Here is a 21,045-nt window from a genome sequence, read left to right as displayed (position 1 = left end):
GGCACTGAGTGGGTTCACATAACATGCTAACCCACACTCAGTGGTTGAGTGTGGGTTGTTGTTGAGCTGGGAGTTGTTTGTTGAACTGTGGGTTAGTGTGTTGTCTGAACCCAGGACATTTTCAGCAGGGTCGCTTGTTAACCATGAAATGTGGTTTATTTTTCTTGAACAAGCCACCTTGAGAACCCATGATTTGCTGTTGGGTTGTTCAGCATGGTTAACAAACCTCAATGCATGGCTAACAAGCCACCCTGCGGAAAATGCCCTTGGTTCAGAAAACATGCTAACCCATGGTTCAACAAGAACCCACGCTCAACTGCTGAGTGTGGGTTAGCATGTTGTGGGAACAGCATGAGTGTCTTGGGCCCCATCATTGAATAAATGAGTTAATGGTGTATTGTGATACTAGCCATTGTAGAAGCACCGTATTTCAGTAGCAGACACCTATGCAGTAAGCCTACATACTCTGCTCCATTTAGTTCTTATTTAGTCAAGATTCTGCTCCTGAAGTTGATTAGGCTTATAACTATGTTTGGGGAACTAAATTCAGGCGGGGAGCAGATTTTTTTTTTTTTGAAAACACATTCCAGCATCATGCATAAACTTTCCTTGGCGACCACTGTAATTTAAACCGTGGGTGAGGAGCCATTTTTGGCCTGAAAGCCAAATTCCAGTCTTGGAAGGTTCACCTCTCAGAGGCCACATTCTAGAGGTGGCCAGGACTAAGAGTGAAGGGCCGGGGCTAGTCCATGGGCAGAGCCAAAGGGGACAGAGCCAATTTAATTTATTTTAAAAAATCCATATTTCCTCAGAAAACATCCCCAACCAGGATGCAAGGCTCCACAGCGTTTGCAAGTCACTCTTAGGCAGCGACCACAGCTTAAGGGCATTTGATCTGCCAGGAGAATGTTTTTAAAATATTGAGTGCTGGAAACACTTTTAAAATGCACCGCAGGTGCGTGCAGATTTGCACAGAAGGCGGAGGGAGCACGGTTCCATTTTTATGCACGCTTACTCAGACCCTAAGTCAGAGGGGGCCCCACTTGGTTCCATTTATGTTTGCCCAGAGCACAGAATAAGCTCAGCTTGGTTCACTGCGGTGTATCTTGCCCTGAAAGCCATTCCCTCCCCCATGCACGCCTACTCAGAAGCAAGGCACAGCAAGCCACCAGGACCACTCCTCTCTGAAATGAAGGGTTTTCCAATTCAGCCAGATTCTCTGCTCCCCTCCCTCCCCCCAGCCCTCTGTAAGGAGGAAGGCACAGCAGAAGGAAGGCACAGCAAGCCACCAGGACCTCGCTTCTCCTCATTCTCTACCTCCACTCTGTTTTCTGCTTCCCATCTCCCCCGCCTACCACTCACCCTCCCTTTCGTAGTTGAATGCAAAGTTACAACGGCAGAGAGAACAATTGAAAAAAGAATTTACAGCAAGGGAGAGAGCAACTGAGAAGCAATTGAGAAATGGCTGAAAACAAAGTTACAGCAGCAGACAGCAATTCAGAAACTTCAGTGAATTAGCTGGGAGGAGGAGAGCATTGTTCCAAGAGGAAATGAACTGGGGCGTGGGAATGCAATCCATTTTTTTTTTCTCCTCACAAGCTCTGGTTTTCAAAGATTTCTGGAAAGGCCCAAAGTGCCGGAATCCATGAGCACCGGAGAGGGTCAGATCATGTTCTGGCTTTCATAGTTTAAAAGGATGCGGGAAGGCGGGGGAAAGGCCCTATCGATGGTTGATCAATCAAAGGAAAGTTTAAGGCAAGTGGGCGGGGTGGCCAGTTGAGGTAAGGAAGGGATGGGGCACAACTGAGAAGCTCCAGGGACCAAATTGGTTCCCCTCCCTGGTTTAAACAATGATTGAGGGATTGCAAAACCCCCCAATAGGAGTAGTTTTATTTCACCAAGAGTTCTTGACACAGGTTAATTGGAAAGGCTTCTTTTTAAATGCCAGTAACATGCAGCTAGAAAAGCAAAGGGAAGGGATTCCAGGAGCATTCTCACCAAGCAACAACCAATTGCTTCCCCTCTGCAGGAGTTTAAGTTGTCTGGGATAGCTGGGCATGTGCTTAAGACTCTCTCATTAAGTTGATGGGACTGTAAGTGCTCAGTTTAGATGCACTGTATCCAATATGAGCAACATGCAAACTTAACCTGCCAGTTCCATTCTGAACATTTTTACGCCCCCTTTGTATGTCAGTGGGCAACATATGCACGAAGGGGCTGTGGAGCTGCACTGTTAGCCCCATCCTGAGTTTGGGAGGCACCTTGGCCTGACCTCCCATGTCCACACGTTAGGCACTCTGGAACCTGAAAGCCTCTCTCTGCAGACATCCACACCTAAAGCATGGAGTTAGGAGCTGCACCACCTGACAAGTGGAATCAGCAGCCCATTTCAGAACACTGAAGGAGGCTTAAGTCCTACTGAGATCAGTGGGGCTTTCTCTGCAGTGTGCACAGCATTGCTTGTTTGTTGCATTTATATTCCATTTTTTTTCCTCTTGCAAGGAGCCCAAGGCAGCATACATGATCCTCTTCATCTCCATTTTATCCTCACAACAACCCTGGGAGGTAGGTTAGGCTGAGAGTCAGTGACTGGCCCAAAGCCACCCCATGAGCTTCATAGCTAAGTGGGGACTTGAACCCAGGTCTTCTGAGTCCAATCAAATTTAATTCAATCCGGCAGGGCTTCTAATTGCCTGGACTAATTGTTTGAAAGTTCCAAAACTGAAAGTAATAATAAGTTCCAAAAAGATGAGAGACATACATTTTTCCTTGCTATCATGCCACATATGTAACCAGCAAATAAAGTAATAATGTGTGAAATAATTTGCTAGTAGAACAAAAATAAATAAATAAACCTGAACTGGGAGAAACATAAAGCTCAGTCTGCTTTTCTAGAGAATTAATCACACTCTCCCTACAACCAATTAGTAACTACGGCTGCAATCCTACACCCACTTACTTTTGAGTAGACATGTATAGGATTGCACTAAGTGTAGGCAAGAAAACATTCTTTTTATAAATTTTCTAATCATATTTCACAACTCTGAAGATTTTATACTGCCAAGGGGGGCTGATTCATTTCTCTTTTACTGTCCTTGTATAGCTTTAAGAATCACTCTTCCAAATGAATTATTTAAATCACAGTATTGCAAAGTGAATTCAGTTCATAGCAAGCAGTGAACAGGCAACACGGAGACAATTCATGATATGGAATGATTGTTCTTTAATGTTTTTCTTTTCTGTTTTGAGAGAATAAATACATAAAATAAAAGGCAGCGCATATCAGCTATATTTCTTGGACATTTTCACAATACAGGAGGACTCAAGCTAGTAAACTGTAAGGAACTGTTTACAAGACAGTGTTATTCCAGGCAACAATACTGGAAGAACAATTGGAAAGAAATCTACACAATAGCAGGGACAGCCAGTGAAGAGAATGCAACCACAATATTGTCTTACTCACAACTCCAAGGTAGCTATAGTTACTCCTGCCAAAGGAAAGTCGAGTCTCAGCTTCGTGCTGTGGCTGTTTGAGGCTGCTCTGACTGTAGCTGCTTTCCAAGATACTCCCTGGAGAAAAAGCAGGCAAGGGGTGGAGAAAAAGGGGGGTTAAACAATGTTGAGTGCTTAATGGAATTTTCAGAAAGAAATATGTAGTGGATGCTGTTTCAAAAAAGCCATTCAAAACAAGTATGCAATTTCCTGCCTGTCAGCCCCTCTTGGCAGCTCAGAGATGTCAGTTTTGAGAAGGTCCTCAAATCTGAACTTTAAAATTTAAAGGCGCAATCCTATGCATGTTTAGTCAGAAAAAAAGGCCTACAACTCCCAGCATTCCCCAGGCAGCCATGCTGGGAATTGTAGGCCTTTTTAAATCCCAAATCCCACATTCCTCAACGGTAGCTACATTAGTTTATATACAAGCAAAGTGTTTTAATTGACTATTTTATTGTTATTGTTTTAGATTAATGCACATGGCTTATACAGCCCCTGCATGATTATTTTCCAGAGATAGCAAAACACATCAGCTTAGTGGGAGAATGCACACTTCCTGTACCATTTCTCTAGCAAATGAATCTGTCCCAAAGTGAGAAGGCAGCACTGTATGGCTTTTGGTGCTTGGGATCATAGCAGGCCAAAACTGAGCTGTCCTGTCCATTTATACCTGCAAATGTTACAGTTGCCACCTCTCAAAATGTTGTCATTCTCCTCCCTCCCATCACTACTAGTTTTCCCCTACATGAGGAAAGGGGAAAGCACAGAACCATCAGAAGTTGAAAGCACAGAACCATAAGAAGTTGTCTTATACAGAGTGAGGCCATTGGTCCATCTGGCTCAGTATTGCCTACACTGACTAGCAGCGGAGTTTCAGACAGGGGTCTTTCCCAGCCCTACTGGAAATGCCAGGGACTGAACCTGGGACCGTCTGCGTATAAAGTATGTGCTCCACCATTGAAATACAGCCCAGTCTGGGAAAGCCAGATGTGTACACTGAAATTTCAGCTCCCCACATGTCTGTGATACAACTACTTTGACACTTAAGCTTTCCAAAAGAAATTAGTTTTGTGTGTTCAGCATATGTGCAACACCTTGACCAATTTCACCACCTGCTATTGTCACTGAAGTGCAATAACAAGAGTCAAGCTTTTTTAAAAAAAATCCATGAATTTTTAAGTTAGAGTGTCATTTCAGAAGGTTCACCAAGCCTGACATGTTTCAAGTAAAATATCACCCTTGGAGGCAATGACTCAAAACCTCTTTTCTTTTCTTTTTTTTAACTTAGCTTATGGATTATTTTAAAAACAGAGGGGGGGGGTGTCCTTGTCACAACCTGGTCATCTTGGAAATCCTACAAGACAGTGTTCTGGTGCTGAGAAAGCACTTATCAGGGGCCAATTACATCACACACTTGTGTCAAACTTTGGCTTAACACTAGGGCAAGAAGTTGTAAACAAAATTTTGGCCCAGTGCAAACCTCTACTGTTAAGATATGGGACCTGCTATCTGCTAGCAGTCCTGATACAGTTAGTTACGACAAAACAAACTTATTGATGAAAATGCAGCTTAACAGGTTTCAGTCCTGTGAATGTATAGAAGAAGCTTCATAAATCAGACATAAACTTAAATTACATGAGAACCATACAAATTTAATTCTTGGAATGTTACCAAGATAACTTTACAGGTAGAATTTAATGTGAAAAGGTTTAAAGTTCAAGCACAGAACTTGAGAGAGAAAAAGAGATGAAAACTATTTCCCCCACCAACCAAAAATGAATGTGGATTATGTTCATGGCACAAAAGAAGCAAGAAAAAGCAATTGTACTGAATGCGGCACTGTTCATTGTGTTCTATACACTTAAAAGGCATTATGCTGAAACATGGGAAATAGCCATAATCTAGATCACGATGCAATTATGGGGCAGGCATGGGGGGAGGGGGACAGAGGCACAGCAATCTCTTCAACAGGCAGCCTCTAACATTTGGATATTTGTATTTTGGAAGGTTTGAGCCTAAGGATTAGGGTTGTTAACATAACCATTTTCTGTAGAAGCCCAGCATTAGAATTTTAGGGAATTGTATTGGTTTTCTTCAGAATAGGAACCTGGTCAAATGAAAAAGTTAAGCACATCTATGTACCACTGATATTAAGGGGGTGATGGGTAGTTTAAGACTATATTTTATATCCCATTGATTTAAAGTGCCAGATTCAGTTAAAATACTTAACTTTGGCTTAATCATGAGCCAAATAATTTTTATTTCTACAGTGCAATTTAGGTCTTTACTCTTATTATAATGCTAAATTGAAGATATCTTCTAAATTAAACCTATCTCCTCAATAGCTTAAATGTGAAACTTTATTTGCTTTGGTAATCTAAGATACTTTCTTCACCTATATGAAGAAAGGCATTTTACCATGCTGAACAAAAAACAATTTGCATATTTAAAAGCCTTGCATTTTTACACATAGCAACATAATTTTACGAGGTCTAAATAAATTGTGACTGACTGAACCTTAATTAGACTCAGTGTCAATAAAATTTTAAAGCACTATTTTCTCCAACAAAGGAATTGGACAAGAAATTACTGTCATCAGGAAACAAATGCCATCCCAGTTAACACCACAGTTTATCATACAGGGTAAGAATGAAAAAAAGAATTTAAGCAAGTATAGAACAGAATCCCAAAAGGTAATGTTGGAAACAGGGAAGTACAAGGTGTCAATTTCTGCAGGGGAAACACAGCTATCCATACATTGGGAAACTCACGTCAGACATAAAAATATTTTATGCAGCTTCACGTCGTTTCAATGCTAATTCTGAATAGCAACACAGAGATGTATACTTATTATAGAAAAACCTTCTTGATCATCAATGAAGTCGTAACTGCTTCAAATTCCAACTTCAGTTTTAAACTAAGTTCTTTAAATTACTGGAATTTTTAAAAATCCAGCTAGATATATAGTTAACTGTGTATTTTATATTTTCAGTTACTAGGATTGCCAGAGCTCAAAATGAAAACTGTATAAAGCTTGGCTGTATTGCTATACCTACCCCACTACGTGGGCTGTGTTATTTATGGAATCATCAATTGCTAAAAATGCAAGGTATTAAATGAAAGACAACTTGATGATAATCCTGTTAATCGCCACAGAACAGATGCAAATCATGGCACGACATCTATTGACAAAGAGCTAATCATGGTGTTCCACTCCTTTTAAGTTCCAATTTTCCATGATAATGTGACCTGAAATATGTGGCCACTGATGAGCAATTGAGACCAAAAATGTGAGACAGTAAAGTAGTGATCTAAAGGGCCTAATGAATAGTAGTCAGTCTATACACTGATATCACCACTGGTGATAAAAAATGTAGGTGATGGTCATGCCTTATGGGTTTAGGGAGAAACAACTACTGCAGGTGTTGGCAGGTAAAGCTTAACAGAGGAACTGCCATCTGGAAGGGGAAAGATTTGAGGCCACAGGGAGTTTCTCTATTAAGTCTTATAAGTGCTACTTTTTTGCTTGTCACCTCTGTAAAGGAACAGAACTGTCCTCCATTTTTGGCATTTACTTCGGCTGGTTAAAGTGTGTATGTGTGTGTATGCTAGTCAGTTTCAGACAAAACGTTAATAATTTAACAGTCAAAAGTTTAGTTCGAATGTAAAAGTCAAGAAGTTTGTTAAGGAAGCCAGGAGACTATAAAGTTCAACAGCAGGTCATAGGAATGGAAAGAAAAACAGTCTTAACTCAGGAAATAGAAACTCAACAGGCGAAAATGAACAAAAAACTACCCTCCTGATTGGTTGGAGTTGGGGAGAGAAAAAAACAACTGCAGAAGATAAAAGATAAAAACTACAAAATGCAGACAGGCAGAGTGTATGTCTGATAAGAAAAGAAAAGAAAAGAAAAGAAAAGAAAAGAAAAGAAAAGAAAGGAGGGAGGCCCGAGTTCTAGACAAAAGGAAGAGCCAGTGCTGCTGGAACTGGAGAACTGATTGAAAAAACTGCACCAATGACAATAAAATATTGCTTGGATAAGGGACCTTGATAAAATAGAGACACAGTCTAGTTAGGTTAGCTTTGCATTTATCCCTGGTTGTTTTATTACCCTACTGCTCGTGCGTGTGTGCGAGAGAGAGTTTATTCATTCAGAATTCCATTGATATTTTTCTTTAGTAAAATTTAAATGTTGTTATTTGAATTTTGTGATCCCTTTTTTTCAGGGGGAGGGGAATACACCACCTCACATCTAATGCCCATCCCCCACTACCTAAAGTAGATACCCGAGATCTTGAAAGTTTTGAGACTGCTCTTGTGGAGGCAGCCAGAAAAATAAAGATTTCCATCTGGTGGCAGCAGAAAAGGCCACAGGAAGTGTAGGGCAAAAAGGAGCATGAGCACATTAATTTGCTTCCATACATGGAACAGGGTGTTAATGTCCATGACAGACTCTAAGAAGCCCACCCTCACAATGACATTGGTTCTACCACACTGCACATTATGCAAATCAAAGAAGTTTCTATTTTTAAGGTAAGGCTAGGGAGAAGAGTTTGCCTTTACTCAAAGCATGGCTGGCTGGGGCATGCTGGGAGTTGTAGGCCTTTTTTCTGTCTAAATATGCACAGGATTGCGCCGTTAGAGGAGTAAGCTGCTCATTGTCCATCACTCCTTGCATTTTCAAATGCACAGAAAGAGTGCATGGACGAAGATACTGCATGCACTCTGAAAGACTATGGAAAGGTTAGAGAGATTTTACACAATCTAACTTTTTTCTTTTTCTTTTTTTAGAAATGTCAAATTTTAGCCCTTCTGCATAAGTGAGGATAAGCTCCCAGAGCAGCCTTCCACAACCTGGTGCCCTCCAGTTGTGTTGGACTACAAAGTCCATAATCTCCCACCAGCATGGTGATCTGCATGGTTGGCCACCAGCATGGCTAGGAATGCTGGGAGTTCTAGTCCAGCACATCTGGAGGGCACCAGGTTAGGGAACACTGTCCTGGAGTATACATGGGCCAGCACTATTAAATTGTACTGGATAGGTAATGCAAGTAGTGGAGTATACACCCTGAGGAACATCATTTTAGAATATTATCTTTATTCTGTTCCCAAAGAACAGGATGATGGTAAAAGTCCATAATACTTAAATACATATGCATGAAGTTAGTTCCGTGCATCTTTTTGTAGTTTATAGATTGTACAAAGTATAACTATATTTTGCTTCTTTTCCATGCATCTTTTTGTAGTTTATAGATTGTACAAAGTGTAACTTTTATATATTTTGAGGTGACACATGAAAGGAATATGCTCCTGGTAAGTCTGTATTACAAGAAAAAAAATTCAAACAGTTATTTGATATTGATTAAGCTGCTATTTCATGTGGCTTTTGAAAAGGGGGGGGGGAGACCTACAAGTAGGGCTGTTAACAAAATTGCTTCTTTGCTAGTCTTAGCGAAGGATCCAAGGAGTGAGATTAAGGCAGAAAAATATGGATCCTTCTAGAATCAAGTTTAAGGGTATGCTTTAAGACAAGGCACAACAAATATATGGAGGACATTTCCTCAAAGACTCAAGTAAAAAGAGTTTTACAAGACATGATGCAGAATAGTGGAGCAACCACAATGTCACTGTTTTACTTCTATCGGCGTCAGCATATCAAAAGCAGGCACCCATGCCAGTTTTAAAACTCTAAAACTGCTTTCCCCAACCTGCTGCCTTCCAGATGTTTTGGACTACAACTCCCAGAATTCCTGACCACTGGCTATGCTGGCTGGGGCTGATGGGAGTTGAAGTCCAAAATATCTGGAGGGCACCAGTTTTGGGGGAAAGGCTGCTCTAAAAAGTCCTGATTTATCTACTGTATCACTATGTGAGTCTTTTAAAATGCAAATTCTATTTGGAATTCTTGAGCTAATTAAATGACTAGATCAGAAGAATCTGACAGCAGCTTATCACCCACGCTTCTGCTAGGGTAACTTTTGTTTTCTGAATTAGAAACAAAGGTTTGATTTTGTTCTCCTCAGAATTAGCTAGTACAATTATCTCTATTGATAGAAAAGGATTAGAATATAAAACATGCATGGCGGAGTGGATCTGGGATACCTAGGTTCAAGTTCTACCTCCGATACCAGCATTCTAGTCCGATTCAAATGTTGTTACTTCAATGATGTATCTTTGGGGCTTTCTTCATCTGTTGTGATATCTGAAATCACCTGAATTACACAGTCTCCTTTACAAATAATTAGAAATTTGGACGGCAGTGATAAGAGAGGGCTTTATCTGTGGAGCTCCACCCAGTTTTGGAATGCTCTCCCTAGGGAAACCCAGCTGGCAGCCGCATTGTAGTGTCTCCTGCACCATGCCAAGACTTTTCTGTACTCGCCTGCTTTTTATGATCTGCCTTTTAGTTCCTGTGGTCTGGCTTTAACTCCTGTTCTTGTTGGCTGTTTTGGCTCTTGTGACCTATGGTGTGTTTTATGGTATTATGCTGGTATGTTTTGGCAGACTTTTATTTGTGTGGCTTTTTAATTGTGAATTTAGTTGCATATTCATGTGTTTTAGCCTGTACAATGCCTAGAAAGCCCCAGTCCATGGGACATTTAAGAAATTAAATAAACTGTAGGGAAACAAGGGAAGGGGGTACAAAATAAATATTTTGAGAAAGGGAGGGACACACCCCCTGATGTCATTTGGTATCTGGCCAAAGTGCTGGTTGGAGCTCCTCCACCCAACAATTCACCTGGGGACTTGTCCACCATGGCAGGTGAAGTGCAGTTCCCCAGTTGGAGAAAGTCCACGCACAGCAAAGCTGCTCCACCTGAGGACTACTCCTTCAGCTGGCGCCTTAGTCAAGGGGCCAGTTTTGCTGTGGGTGGGCTTCTCTAGCTAAGGAAATCCTGCCCATGGTGATGCTGGGTCCCCAACTGAGATGCCAGCTGGCGGCGTGCTCCTCCAGCCAGCACCTCAGTCGAGGCTGCTTCGCCTGCCTTCCCTCACAGGAGAAGATGTAAGAGAACACAGAGCTAGCAGGGAGAGGATTCCCACTGTTATCTCTATTATTTGATAGCAACATTGCTGTCATTTGCTGGGTCCATTCTAAAAATCAATAGTGATCATTTCAGTGGTACAAGATACAAATTCTCTGTCTTTTTAAAATTTACTAAGGGCACAATTCTATGCGTGTTTAGAAAGAAAAAAGTCCAACAATTCCCAGCATTCCCCAGCCAGCCATGTTGGCTGAGGAATGCTGGGAGTTGTAGGACTTCTTTCTGTCTAAACATGCATAGGATTGCACCCTAAGGATACAACCCTATACATGTTTAGACAAAAATAAGTCTTACACTCCCAGCATTTCAATGCCAGCATGGCAAGCTGGGGGATGCTGGGAATTATAGGACTTATGTTTGTCTAACATAAAAACATGAGGAGGGCCCTGCTAGATGAGACCAAGGGTCCATCTAGTCCAGCATTCTGTTCACACAGTGGCCAACCAGCTGTCGACCAGGAACCCACAAGCAAGACATGAGCGCAACAGCACCCTCCCGTCCATGATCCCAAGGAACCTTTGTCCATAGGCATACCACCTCTGGTACTGGAGGTAGCACATAGCCCTCAAGCCTAGTAGCCATTGATAGCCTTCTCCTCCAGGAATTTGTCTAACCATCCAAGTTGGTGGCCATCACTACATCCTGTGGTAGCAAATTCCATAGTTTAACTATGCACTCTGTGAAGGAGTACTTCCTCTCATCTGTCCTGAATCTCCCACCAATCAGCTTCATGGGATGACCCCGGGTTCTAGTATTTTGAGAGAGGGAGAAAAAGTCTCCCTATCCACATTCTCCACACCATGAATAATTTAGTAGATCTGCATCATGTCTCCCCTCACCCTTCTTTTTTCCAAGCTAAGCAATCCCGGCTGTTGTAACCTTCTCTCATAGGGGAGATGCTCCAGCCTCTTAATCATTTTAGTTGTCCTTTTGTGAACTTTTTCCAGCTCTACAATATCTTTTTTTAGGTGTTGTGACCAGAAGTGTACACAGTATTCCAAGTGTGGTCACACCACAGATTTGTAAAGGGCAGTATGATATTGGCAGTTTCATTCTCAATTCCTTTTCTAATTATGCCTATCACAGAGTTTGCCTTTTTTACAACAGCCACACACTGAATTGACATTTTCATCGAGCTGTCCACCACAACCCAAAGATCTCTTTCTTGGTCAGTCACCGCTAGATCAGATCGCATCAGGTTATACTTCAAGTTGGGATTTTTGCCCCAATGTGCATCACTCTACATTTGCTTACACTGAATCACATTTGCCATCTTGATGCCCATTCTCCCAGTTTGGAGAGATCTTTTTGGAGCTCCTCACAATCCCTTTTTGTTTTAATCACCATAAATAATTTGGTGTCATCAGCAAACTTGGCCACTTCACTTCTAATTCCAGATCTTTATGAACAAGTTGAAAAGCACTGGTCCCAATACAGATCCCTGTGGGACCCCACTATTTGCTTCCCTCCATTGGGAGAATTTACCATTTATTCCTACTCTCTGCTTTCTGTTCTTTAACCAGTTACTGATCCATAAGAGGACCTGTCCTCTGATTCCATGACTGCTGAGTTTGCTCAGGTGTCTTTGGTGAGGGACTTTGCCAAAAGCCTTTTGGAAGTTCAAGTAAACAATGTCAACCGGATCACCCCTGTCTACATGTTTACTGACACTCTCAAAGAACCACCACCGGGGAAGAGGCGTGCCTGCTGCTGCTGGACCTGCTGCTGCTGCTGCTGCCACCACCGCCACCACCACCGCCACCACCAGGCCTTCCCTGCAGGCTTCTGCCTGGCAGACTACCAGTCCCTGCAGGACCGGGCCCCCAGGTACCGAGCCAGCTGTGCTGCTTCCACTTGCCCCTCCCTGGAGGGGCTACATAAGCTGGCTGGCTGAAGTGGCCTGGGAAAGCCAGGGCCTGCAGGAGAAGCCACCACCACCAGGGAAGAGGTGTGCCTCCTGCTGCTGCTGCTGCTGCTGCTGCTGCTGCTGCTGCCGCCGCCGCCGCCGCCGCCGCCGCCGCCGCCACCACCACCACCGCCGCCGCCGCCGCCACCACCACCGCTGCCACCACCACCACCACCGCCAGGCCTTCCCTGTGGACTCCTGCCTGGCAGTATTTTTAAGGGGATTTTAATTTTTTTTTTGTAATGGTTTGTTGTTGTTGTTATTTTTCTGGGGGATTTTGTTGTGTTTTTAGGGGTGGGTAGCCTGCCTAATAGGCAGGAGCGAGGGGGCATGTGTCCACCTGATGGAGGCAGTGGGGGGACTGTTGGGGGCCAGAACATACCGAGGCTGGGTGGCAGGCGCTGGCAGAGCACTAGGGGCAGGCCATGCCAGGTAAGGGGAACAAGGGAGAGATGAATAGTATCTGTCCCCTGCTCCGGGCCTGTCCAGAGCCAAAGGATGGCTGGGGGAGGAGTGACCCCATCTTCTGGCCTTCATTTGCTGCTCTGCAATGCCAGGTCTGTTACCCAGAAAACCTCCCTCATTCATGACATCCTGGATGTGGGTGCAGACCTGGCATGTATTACGGAGACCTGGCTGGCCAAGGCTGCTGCTCCAACCCTTGCAGCCATGGGTCCAGCTGGATTTTAGTATGCACAGCAGCCGAGGGCTGGGGATCGGGGAGGGGGAGTGGCTGTTATCTACTGAGAGTCCTTGGTCTTCACCAGACCCCCTCTCCAGGAGACCAAGGTTGCTGAGTGCATGTACTGGAGGGTGGGCCCGAAGGGCAGTCTGGGGATTCTGCTTGTGTACCGTCCACCCCGCTGCACGACTGACTCCCTGGCCGAGGTGCTTGAGGTGGTCTCTGATGTGCGTGTACAGTCCCCTAACTTATTGGTGTTGGGGGACTTCAACGTACATTCAGAGGCCATCCTCACAGGAACACCTCGGGACTTCATGGAGACCATGGACTCCTGGGAGCTGCACCATATTCTATCTGGGCCCACCCATGTAGCCAGTCATGCGCTAGACCTTGTGTTTGTTTCTGGAGAAGCGGGGAGTGATCTGAAAGTCGGGAGTATATCCACCACCCCCTTGTCATGGTCAGATCACTATCTGGTGACGTTGGACTTCTTGGTTCTACAACCCCTCCGCAGGGGTGGAAGACCCATTAAAATGGTCCGCCCCAGGCGTCTTATGGATCCAAATGGATTCCTGAACACGCTTGTGGATTCTCTGGGGCACACCAACGGCCACTCGGTCGAGACCCTGGTGGGTGGCTGGAATGCCGCAATCACTGGGGCATTAGATCAGGTGGCTCCGAAACGCCCTCTCCCCCTGAACAGGGCTCGGACTGCACCATTGTTCAATCCGCGATTACGAGCTCTGAAACAGGAGGTGAGACGGCTAGAGCGCCGGTGGCAGAAGTCTCGCTCCAAAGACGATCAGACACGGGCTAGAGCTGTATCTTCAGCTTATCATGTGGCAGTGAAGGCAGCAAAAAAGGAATATTATGCTGCCTCTATCACGTCGGCAGAGTGCTGTCCCAGGAGACTGTTCCAAGTGGTCCGGAGCCTGGTCGGTCCTGTGGCTCCTGAACCACTGGAGCATTCTAAGGCCTCCTGTGAGGCTTTGGCAAGGCACTTTGCAGATAAAATTGATCAGCTTAGGTGTGTTACTCTGCACGCTGTGGATACAGTTAGTGAGCAAGAGGCAGCCTGTGGCAAACCGGTTTTGTGGGATCGGTTCCAGCTTCTTCCTCCTGATGAAGTGGACAAGGTGTTTTCATCTGTAAGGCCAACCACCTGCTTACTTGATCCTTGTCCATCTTGGGTCATTACGGGCTGCAGAGAGAGACTGGGTGAGGGGATCAGGTCAGTGGTGAACGCCTCCCTTGAGGAGGGAGTGATGCCATCAGCCCTCAAGGAGGCAGTGATAAGACTGCTCTTAAAGAAGCCCTCCTTGGATCCTCAAGTTCAGAACAACTTTCGCCCAGTCTCAAATCTGCCATTTTGGGGCAAGGTGATTGAGCGGGTGGTGGCGATGCAGTTGAGGGCACACTTGGAAGAAAATGATTATCTAGACCCATTTCAGACGGGCTTCAGGCTTGGGCATGGGACAGAAACGGCCTTGGTCGCCTTGGTGGATGATATGAGGAGGGCTCTGGATAGGGGTGAATGCTCCTTCCTTGTTCTCCTCGACCTCTCAGCGGCTTTTGATACCGTTGACCACAGTATCCTCCTGGACCGCCTGGAGGGGTTGGGCATTGGAGACACCGTATTGCGGTGGTTCCGGTCCTTCCTCTCTGGCAGGTACCAGAGGGTAGCACTGGGAGAGGAGGTTTCGGACCCGTGGCCACTCACTTGTGGGGTGCCACAGGGTTCCATCCTCTCCCCGATGCTATTTAACATCTATGTGAAGCCGCTGGGGGCTATCATCAGGAGGTTTGGGGTGCAGTGTCATCAATATGCGGATGACACGCAGCTCTACCTCTCATTCAAATCTTCACCAAGGTTGGCCGTAGAATCCCTGTTGAAATGTCTGGAGACGGTGAGTGGCTGGATGGGGAGGAATAAGCTGAAGCTGAACCCTGACAAGACCGAGGTACTTTTGGTGGGAGAAAAGAGGAGGCTGGGGGATGTTGACCTGGTGTAATAATACACCAATAATAATAATAATAATAATGATGATAATAATAATAATGATAATAATAATAATAGGTTAGTGATACAGGACTTACCTTAGAAGAAGCTGTGTTGATTCGTTTTCAGCAGGGCTTGTCCTTCTTTATTATTATTATTATTATTATTATTATTATTATTAATTTCCCATCTGGCTGGTCACCCAGCCACTCTGGGCAATGTACAGCATATAATAAAACCGTTTAAAACAATAAAATTATACAATAAAAATGTTTTCTAAAATACCCTAACCCACCCCAAACGCCTGCTTTAACAATTACGTTTTTAATGCACGACGGAAGCTCATTAAAGAGGGGGCATGGCAGAGTTCCCTAGGGAGGGAGTTCCACAGAGTGGGGGCCACCTGTCAGGGTGGACACTGAGCCCATAGAATCCCAGAGTAGTTCTGATGCTGAGGAAGAGCAGTCGCTCCTGAGGGAGAGGAGCGCGCTCCTTTTTTCCCAGGACCAACAGCTGACGGAGATTCCTACAACCCACATTCCTAGTTTAGAAAGCAGTCCAGGGAGTGACTCAGCACAGATAGCAGACTGGGGGGGATGCGTGGCGCAGATGCAGAGAGCGGCGCCAAATGGTTCCCGCTCAAAGAACGGTTGCGCCCAGAGGATCCAAGGGAAAAGGGGAGGGATTCTCCCTAGTCCTTATATTCAGGGGTCTGCCAGTAATTGCCCTTCAAACGGGGACCAACTGTTCTAACTTAGGGCATAGGGATGCTGCTGCTCAGATCTAGTTGCTACCTGTAGAGCTGTTAAGTTGTAAAAGAAGAATAAAGCTTTGAAAATAATCCCTTTGTCTGTGTCTGGACTTGGCTACTGGATTAGACTGAGAGCCCTCCAAGGAGCCCTTGACAGCTTGGTCCCCGTTCCTCTTTTTTTTTCTCTCCTCTCTCTCTCTCTCCGATTGCCTTATGGAGGGTGCTGGGGACCCAGCACTGCAAGCTCTGCTGCAAGAGAACCAGTTGCTCCGTGATCAGATGGCTCAGCTGTCGGCGGCCGTGCAAGATCTACAGGCTAGTTTCCCCCCCCCCGCTTCCCCCACGCCATAAATGCCCGGTGGCGTTGCCAGAGAAGTTTTCTGGTGAGAAAGAACTTTTTCAGATTTTCAGGGGCCAATCAGAGCTGTACATGCGCCTTCGACCTGAGGATTTTCAGACGGAACAGATTCGTGTGGGTTTCACCGTTAGCCTGCTGTCAGGCATGGCAGCTAAATGGGCTTCGGGACTTCTTCTCGCTAATGACCCCCTGCTCGGGGACTATCAAGGTTTCATGACAGCCATGGCCCGTTTTTTCCATGACCCCCTGCGCACGCAGATGGCTTCTTGGGAGATTCGCTGCCTCTGGCAGGGTAAGGACTCAGTTTCCAGCTAGGCGACTTCTTTTCGCTTGCTGATGCAGGATTTACAGTGGAATGATGCTGCGCTAGTGGCTCAGTTTTTGGATGGTTTGAACGACGAGATTTTGGATGAGTTGGGGCGCGCGCCCAGCCCGGCTACTTTGGAGGAGCTCATCCACACCTGCCTTCACATAGATAGTCGACTGGAGGGGCGCCGGCAGTCCCGGTGGGGAGCCAGGGGCCGATATTTCCCTCCTCCCATTCCCCCACGTTTCCTGCCTCCTCCCCCACCCCCCGCTCCGACACTGGGGGCAGAGGAGACCCCGATACAGCTGGGAGCTACTCGAGCCTCGCTGCCACCAGAGGAGTTTAAGCGCCGCCGTGCTGAGTGCCGATGTTTTCGATGTGGAAAGCTGGGGCATTTCGCCAAGACCTGCCGAGTGACATCCACTGCTCCACTGCCGCCTCCTCCTCCTCTCCTTCCCCCTCCTCCTCGTCCCCAGGCCTGACTAGGCTGCCCCCCAAGCCTGTTGGGGGCCTCAGTTGTGGGGGTCAGTTCCCCACCGGGTGGGTGCTTTCCCCACCCCCCCACCCTCCCATCTGCTGTTGAATGTTCACTGCCGCTCCTCTCAGGGGGGGGGGTGGAGGCCCTGGCTTTAGTGGACTCGGGGGCGACGACCAGTTTCATGGATGAGACCTTCGCCCTTTTCCACAAGATTCCTACCCTGCCCCTTCCTGCCCCCTTGGCAGTGGAGACCATTGATGGGCTTCCTCTCTCTTCGGGCGCGGTGACCCGGATTACAGTTCCGCTCGTTATGCGCACCCAGTCCCACGTTGAGCAGATTCAGTTTCACTTAGCCAAGGTTCCCTTATGCCCAATCGTGCTGGGTATTTCCTGGCTCTCTAAGCACAACCCTCAGATTTCTTGGGGACTTCAGCAAGTGGAGTTTGCGTCTCCCTACTGCCGGGAGCATTGCCTCCCGGAGGAGGCGCCAGTCCTGGCCCAGGCCTTAACCCTTTCCTCCCCATCCTTGTCTGCTTCTGGCAGTCCTTCAGCTACCGTCATCCTCCCAGAGAAGTATGCAGCTTTTGGGGATGTGTTTGACAAGAAAGAGGCTGACCGGCTTCCCTCCCACCGCCCTTTTGACTGTGCCATTAACCTCATTCCGGGGGTGACCATCCCCGCTGGCCGGCTGTATCTGATGTCGGAGCCGGAACTTCGAGCTCTGTGGGAGTTTTTGGACACAAATCTCAAACGCGGTTTCATTCGCCCCTCCTCCTCCCCCGCCTGCGCCCCTACCTTCTTTGTGGCCAAGAGGTCTGGAGAACTCAGGCTGGTGCACAATTTCCGAAACCTAAATTCCGTCTCCATCCCTGACAGGTACCCCCTCCCCCTCATACTAGAGATGCTGGAGCGCCTGGGGCAAGCCAAGATTTTCACAAAGTTGGACCTGCGTAACGCATATAATCTCATTCGCATCCAGGAGGGGGATGAGTGGAAGACCAGTTTCGGGACCTGGTACGGAACGTATGAATACCTAGTAATGCCTTTTGGGTTAGCCTGCACCCCTCCCACTTTTTCGCGTTTTATGAATGCCATCTTCAGGGACTATTTGGACACTTTCCTCATTGTGTATCTCGATGATTTACTTATATTTTCTGAGGACTCCGAGGCCCATCAACACCATGTCTCTGCTGTACTCCAGCGCCTCCGCGAGAACCATCTTTATGCCAAACTGGAGAAATGTCCATTTGACCTAACCTCTTTGGACTATCTTGGCTACGTTATTTCGCCTGAAGGTATCAGAATGGACCCTGCAAAGGTCCAGGCTGTCCTCTCCTGGCAGGCTCCGTCCACCAAGAAGGACTTGCAACGTTTTCTGGGGTTTGCTAATTTTTACAGAAGGTTCCTGCCCAGTTTTGCTCGGCTCACTTCTCCTCTCACAGACCTCCTTAAGGGCAAGAAATCTCCTTTTCATTGGACAGCATCAGCCCAACAGGCTTTCGATGAACTTAAGAGGCTTTTCAGTTCTGAGCTGATCCTGTTACATCCCGACCCGAGGAAGCCTTTTGTAGTGCAAACTGATGCCTCTGACTTCGCGGTGGGGGCGGTGCTCTTTCAACCTCTTCGGTAGGGCGGAGGGCTGCAACCCTGCGCCTACCACTCCCGGAAACTGACCATGTCTGAGAGGAATTATACCATCTGGGAGAAGGAACTGTTGGCCATCAAGTCTGCTTTAGAGACCTGGCGTCATCTCCTGGAGGGGGCACAACACCCAGTCGAAGTTAGAACCGACCATCGCAACCTCGAACATCTTCAGACAGCCCGTGCCTTAAACCAGCGGAAGATTAGGTGGTCGCTTTTTTTTTCTTGGTTTCACCTTAAGATTTGCCATGTGAAGGCCTCAGACAACCTACAAGCAGATGCTCTTTCTCGTAAGCCTGAACTCCAGCCAGGGAGTGAGGAGACCACCCCCCCCGATTCTTCCCCCTCAAGGCCTGGCGGCAGCTGCAGTGCCTCATTCTTGGGACAGGCCTGATGAGCGATCCTGGGATCCCGCGAAAAATGTGCATGCTCCGTTGCTCCTGAGGCGCTTCCACCAGCTGTACCCCTACAAACCTGGGGTCCCAGGGGAGGAGCAGCAGGGAGGGCCTCATGGGAGCAGGGATGATGTCAGGGTGGACACTGAGCCCATAGAATCCCAGAGTAGTTCTGATGCTGAGGAAGAGCAGTCGCTCCTGAGGGAGAGGAGCGCGCTCCTTTTTTCCCAGGACCAACAGCTGACGGAGATTCCTACAACCCACATTCCTAGTTTAGAAAGCAGTCCAGGGAGTGACTCAGCACAGATAGCAGACTGGGGGGGATGCACGGCGCAGACGCAGAGAGCGGTGCCAAATGGTTCCCGCTCAAAGAACGGTTGCGCCCAGAGGATCCAAGGGAAAAGGGGAGGGATTCTCCCTAGTCCTTATATTCAGGGGTTTGCCAGTAATTGCCCTTCAAACGGGGACCAACTGTTCTAACTTAGGGCATAGGGATGCTGCTGCTCAGATCTAGTTGCTACCTGTAGAGCTGTTAAGTTGTAAAAGAAGAATAAAGCTTTGAAAATAATCCCTTTGTCTGTGTCTGGACTTGGCTACTGGATTAGACTGAGAGCCCTCCAAGGAGCCCTTGACACCACCTCAGAAAAGGCCCTCTCCCTCGTCCCCACCATTCTAGCTGTCCTGGCTGATGGGACAGAGAGAAGGCCATCCGAGGCTGATCTTGTTAAGCGGCCTGTCTGGTGCTGCTGGAGGCGCTCCTTAAGATAGACTGGGCCGGAACCATATAGGGTTTTAAAGGTCAAAACCAACACCTTGAATTTGGCCCGGAAAACAACTGGTAACCAGTGCAACTCCTTCAGCACTGGAGTGATGTGATCTCGCCAGCAGCTGCCTTTAATCAAGTGAGCCGCTGAGTTCTGTACCAGCTGCAGCTTCCAAACCATCTTCAAGGGTAACCCCACGTAGAGCACGTTACAGTAGTCTAAACGAGAGGAGATCAGGGCATGTAGTACCAATGGGAGCAGATGGTCGGGAAAGAAGGGGAGCAGCCGCCATATCAGATGGAGTTGATACAGCGCTGTCCGGCTCACAGCTAACACCTGAGTCTCCATGGACAGCTGGGAGTCCAAAATGACCCCCAGGCTGCGGACCTGGTCTTTCAAGGGTAGCCGTACCCCATTCAACACCAGGTCAACATCCCCCAGCCTCCTCTTGTCTCCCACCAAACATACCTCGGTCTTGTCAGGGTTCAGCTTCAGCTTATTCCTCCCCATCCAGCCACTCACCGTCTCCAGACATTTCGACAGGGATTCTACGGCCAACCTTGGTGAAGATTTGAACGAGAGGTAGAGCTGCGTGTCATCCGCATATTGATGACACCGCACCCCAAACCTCCTGATGATAGCCCCCAGCGGCTTCACATAGATGTTAAATAGCATCGGGGAGAGGATGGAACCCTGTGGCACCCCACAAGTGAGTGGCCACAGGTCCGAAACCTCCTCTCCCAGTGCTACCCTCTGGTACCTGCCAGAGAGGAAGGACCGGAACCACCGCAATACGGTGTCTCCAATGCCCAACCCCTCCAGGCGGTCCAGGAGGATACCGTGGTCAACGGTATCAAAAGCCGCTGAGAGGTCGAGGAGAACAAGGAAGGAGCATTCACCCCTATCCAGAGCCCTCCTCATATCATCCACCAAGGCGACCAAGGCTGTTTCTGTCCCATGCCCAAGCCTGAAGCCCAACTGAAATGGGTGTAGATAATCATTTTCTTCCAAGTGTGCCTTCAACTGCATCGCCACCACCCGCTCAATCACCTTGCCCAAAAATGGCAGAATTGAGACTGGGCGAAAGTTGTTCAGAACTTGAGGATCCAAGGAGGGCTTCTTTAAGAGCGGTCTTATCACTGCCTCCTTGAGGGCTGATGGCATCACTCCCTCCTCAAGGGAGGCGTTCACCACTGACCTGATCCCCTTACCCAGTCTCTCTCTGC

The 21,045-nt window shown here is 47.1% G+C and overlaps 1 protein-coding gene across 3 annotated transcripts in view; it reads right to left on the bottom strand.

Annotated features, from left to right (window-relative positions):
- Positions 1-575: 575 nt before the first annotated feature.
- The window catches only part of ATP6V1H (ATPase H+ transporting V1 subunit H), a 76,750-nt gene continuing 56,280 nt past the window's right edge, over positions 576-21,045 (bottom strand). For all 3 annotated transcript variants that reach the window (XM_084849562.1, XM_084849564.1, XM_084849563.1), the window contains one exon: positions 576-3,570. In XM_084849562.1, the coding sequence (XP_084705688.1) occupies positions 3,510-3,570 (61 nt within the window). In that variant the 3' untranslated portion in view covers positions 576-3,509. The remainder of the gene's footprint in view (positions 3,571-21,045) is intronic.

The sequence above is a fragment of the Heloderma suspectum genome, chromosome 4 (assembly GCF_057233095.1).
Source record: "Heloderma suspectum isolate Gila_16-S chromosome 4, 16-S_ref, whole genome shotgun sequence".
NCBI classification, from domain to species: Eukaryota; Metazoa; Chordata; class Lepidosauria; order Squamata; family Helodermatidae; genus Heloderma; species Heloderma suspectum.
Note: the sequence above shows the minus strand (reverse complement) of the source record. Positions and strands in the feature narration are given on the sequence as shown.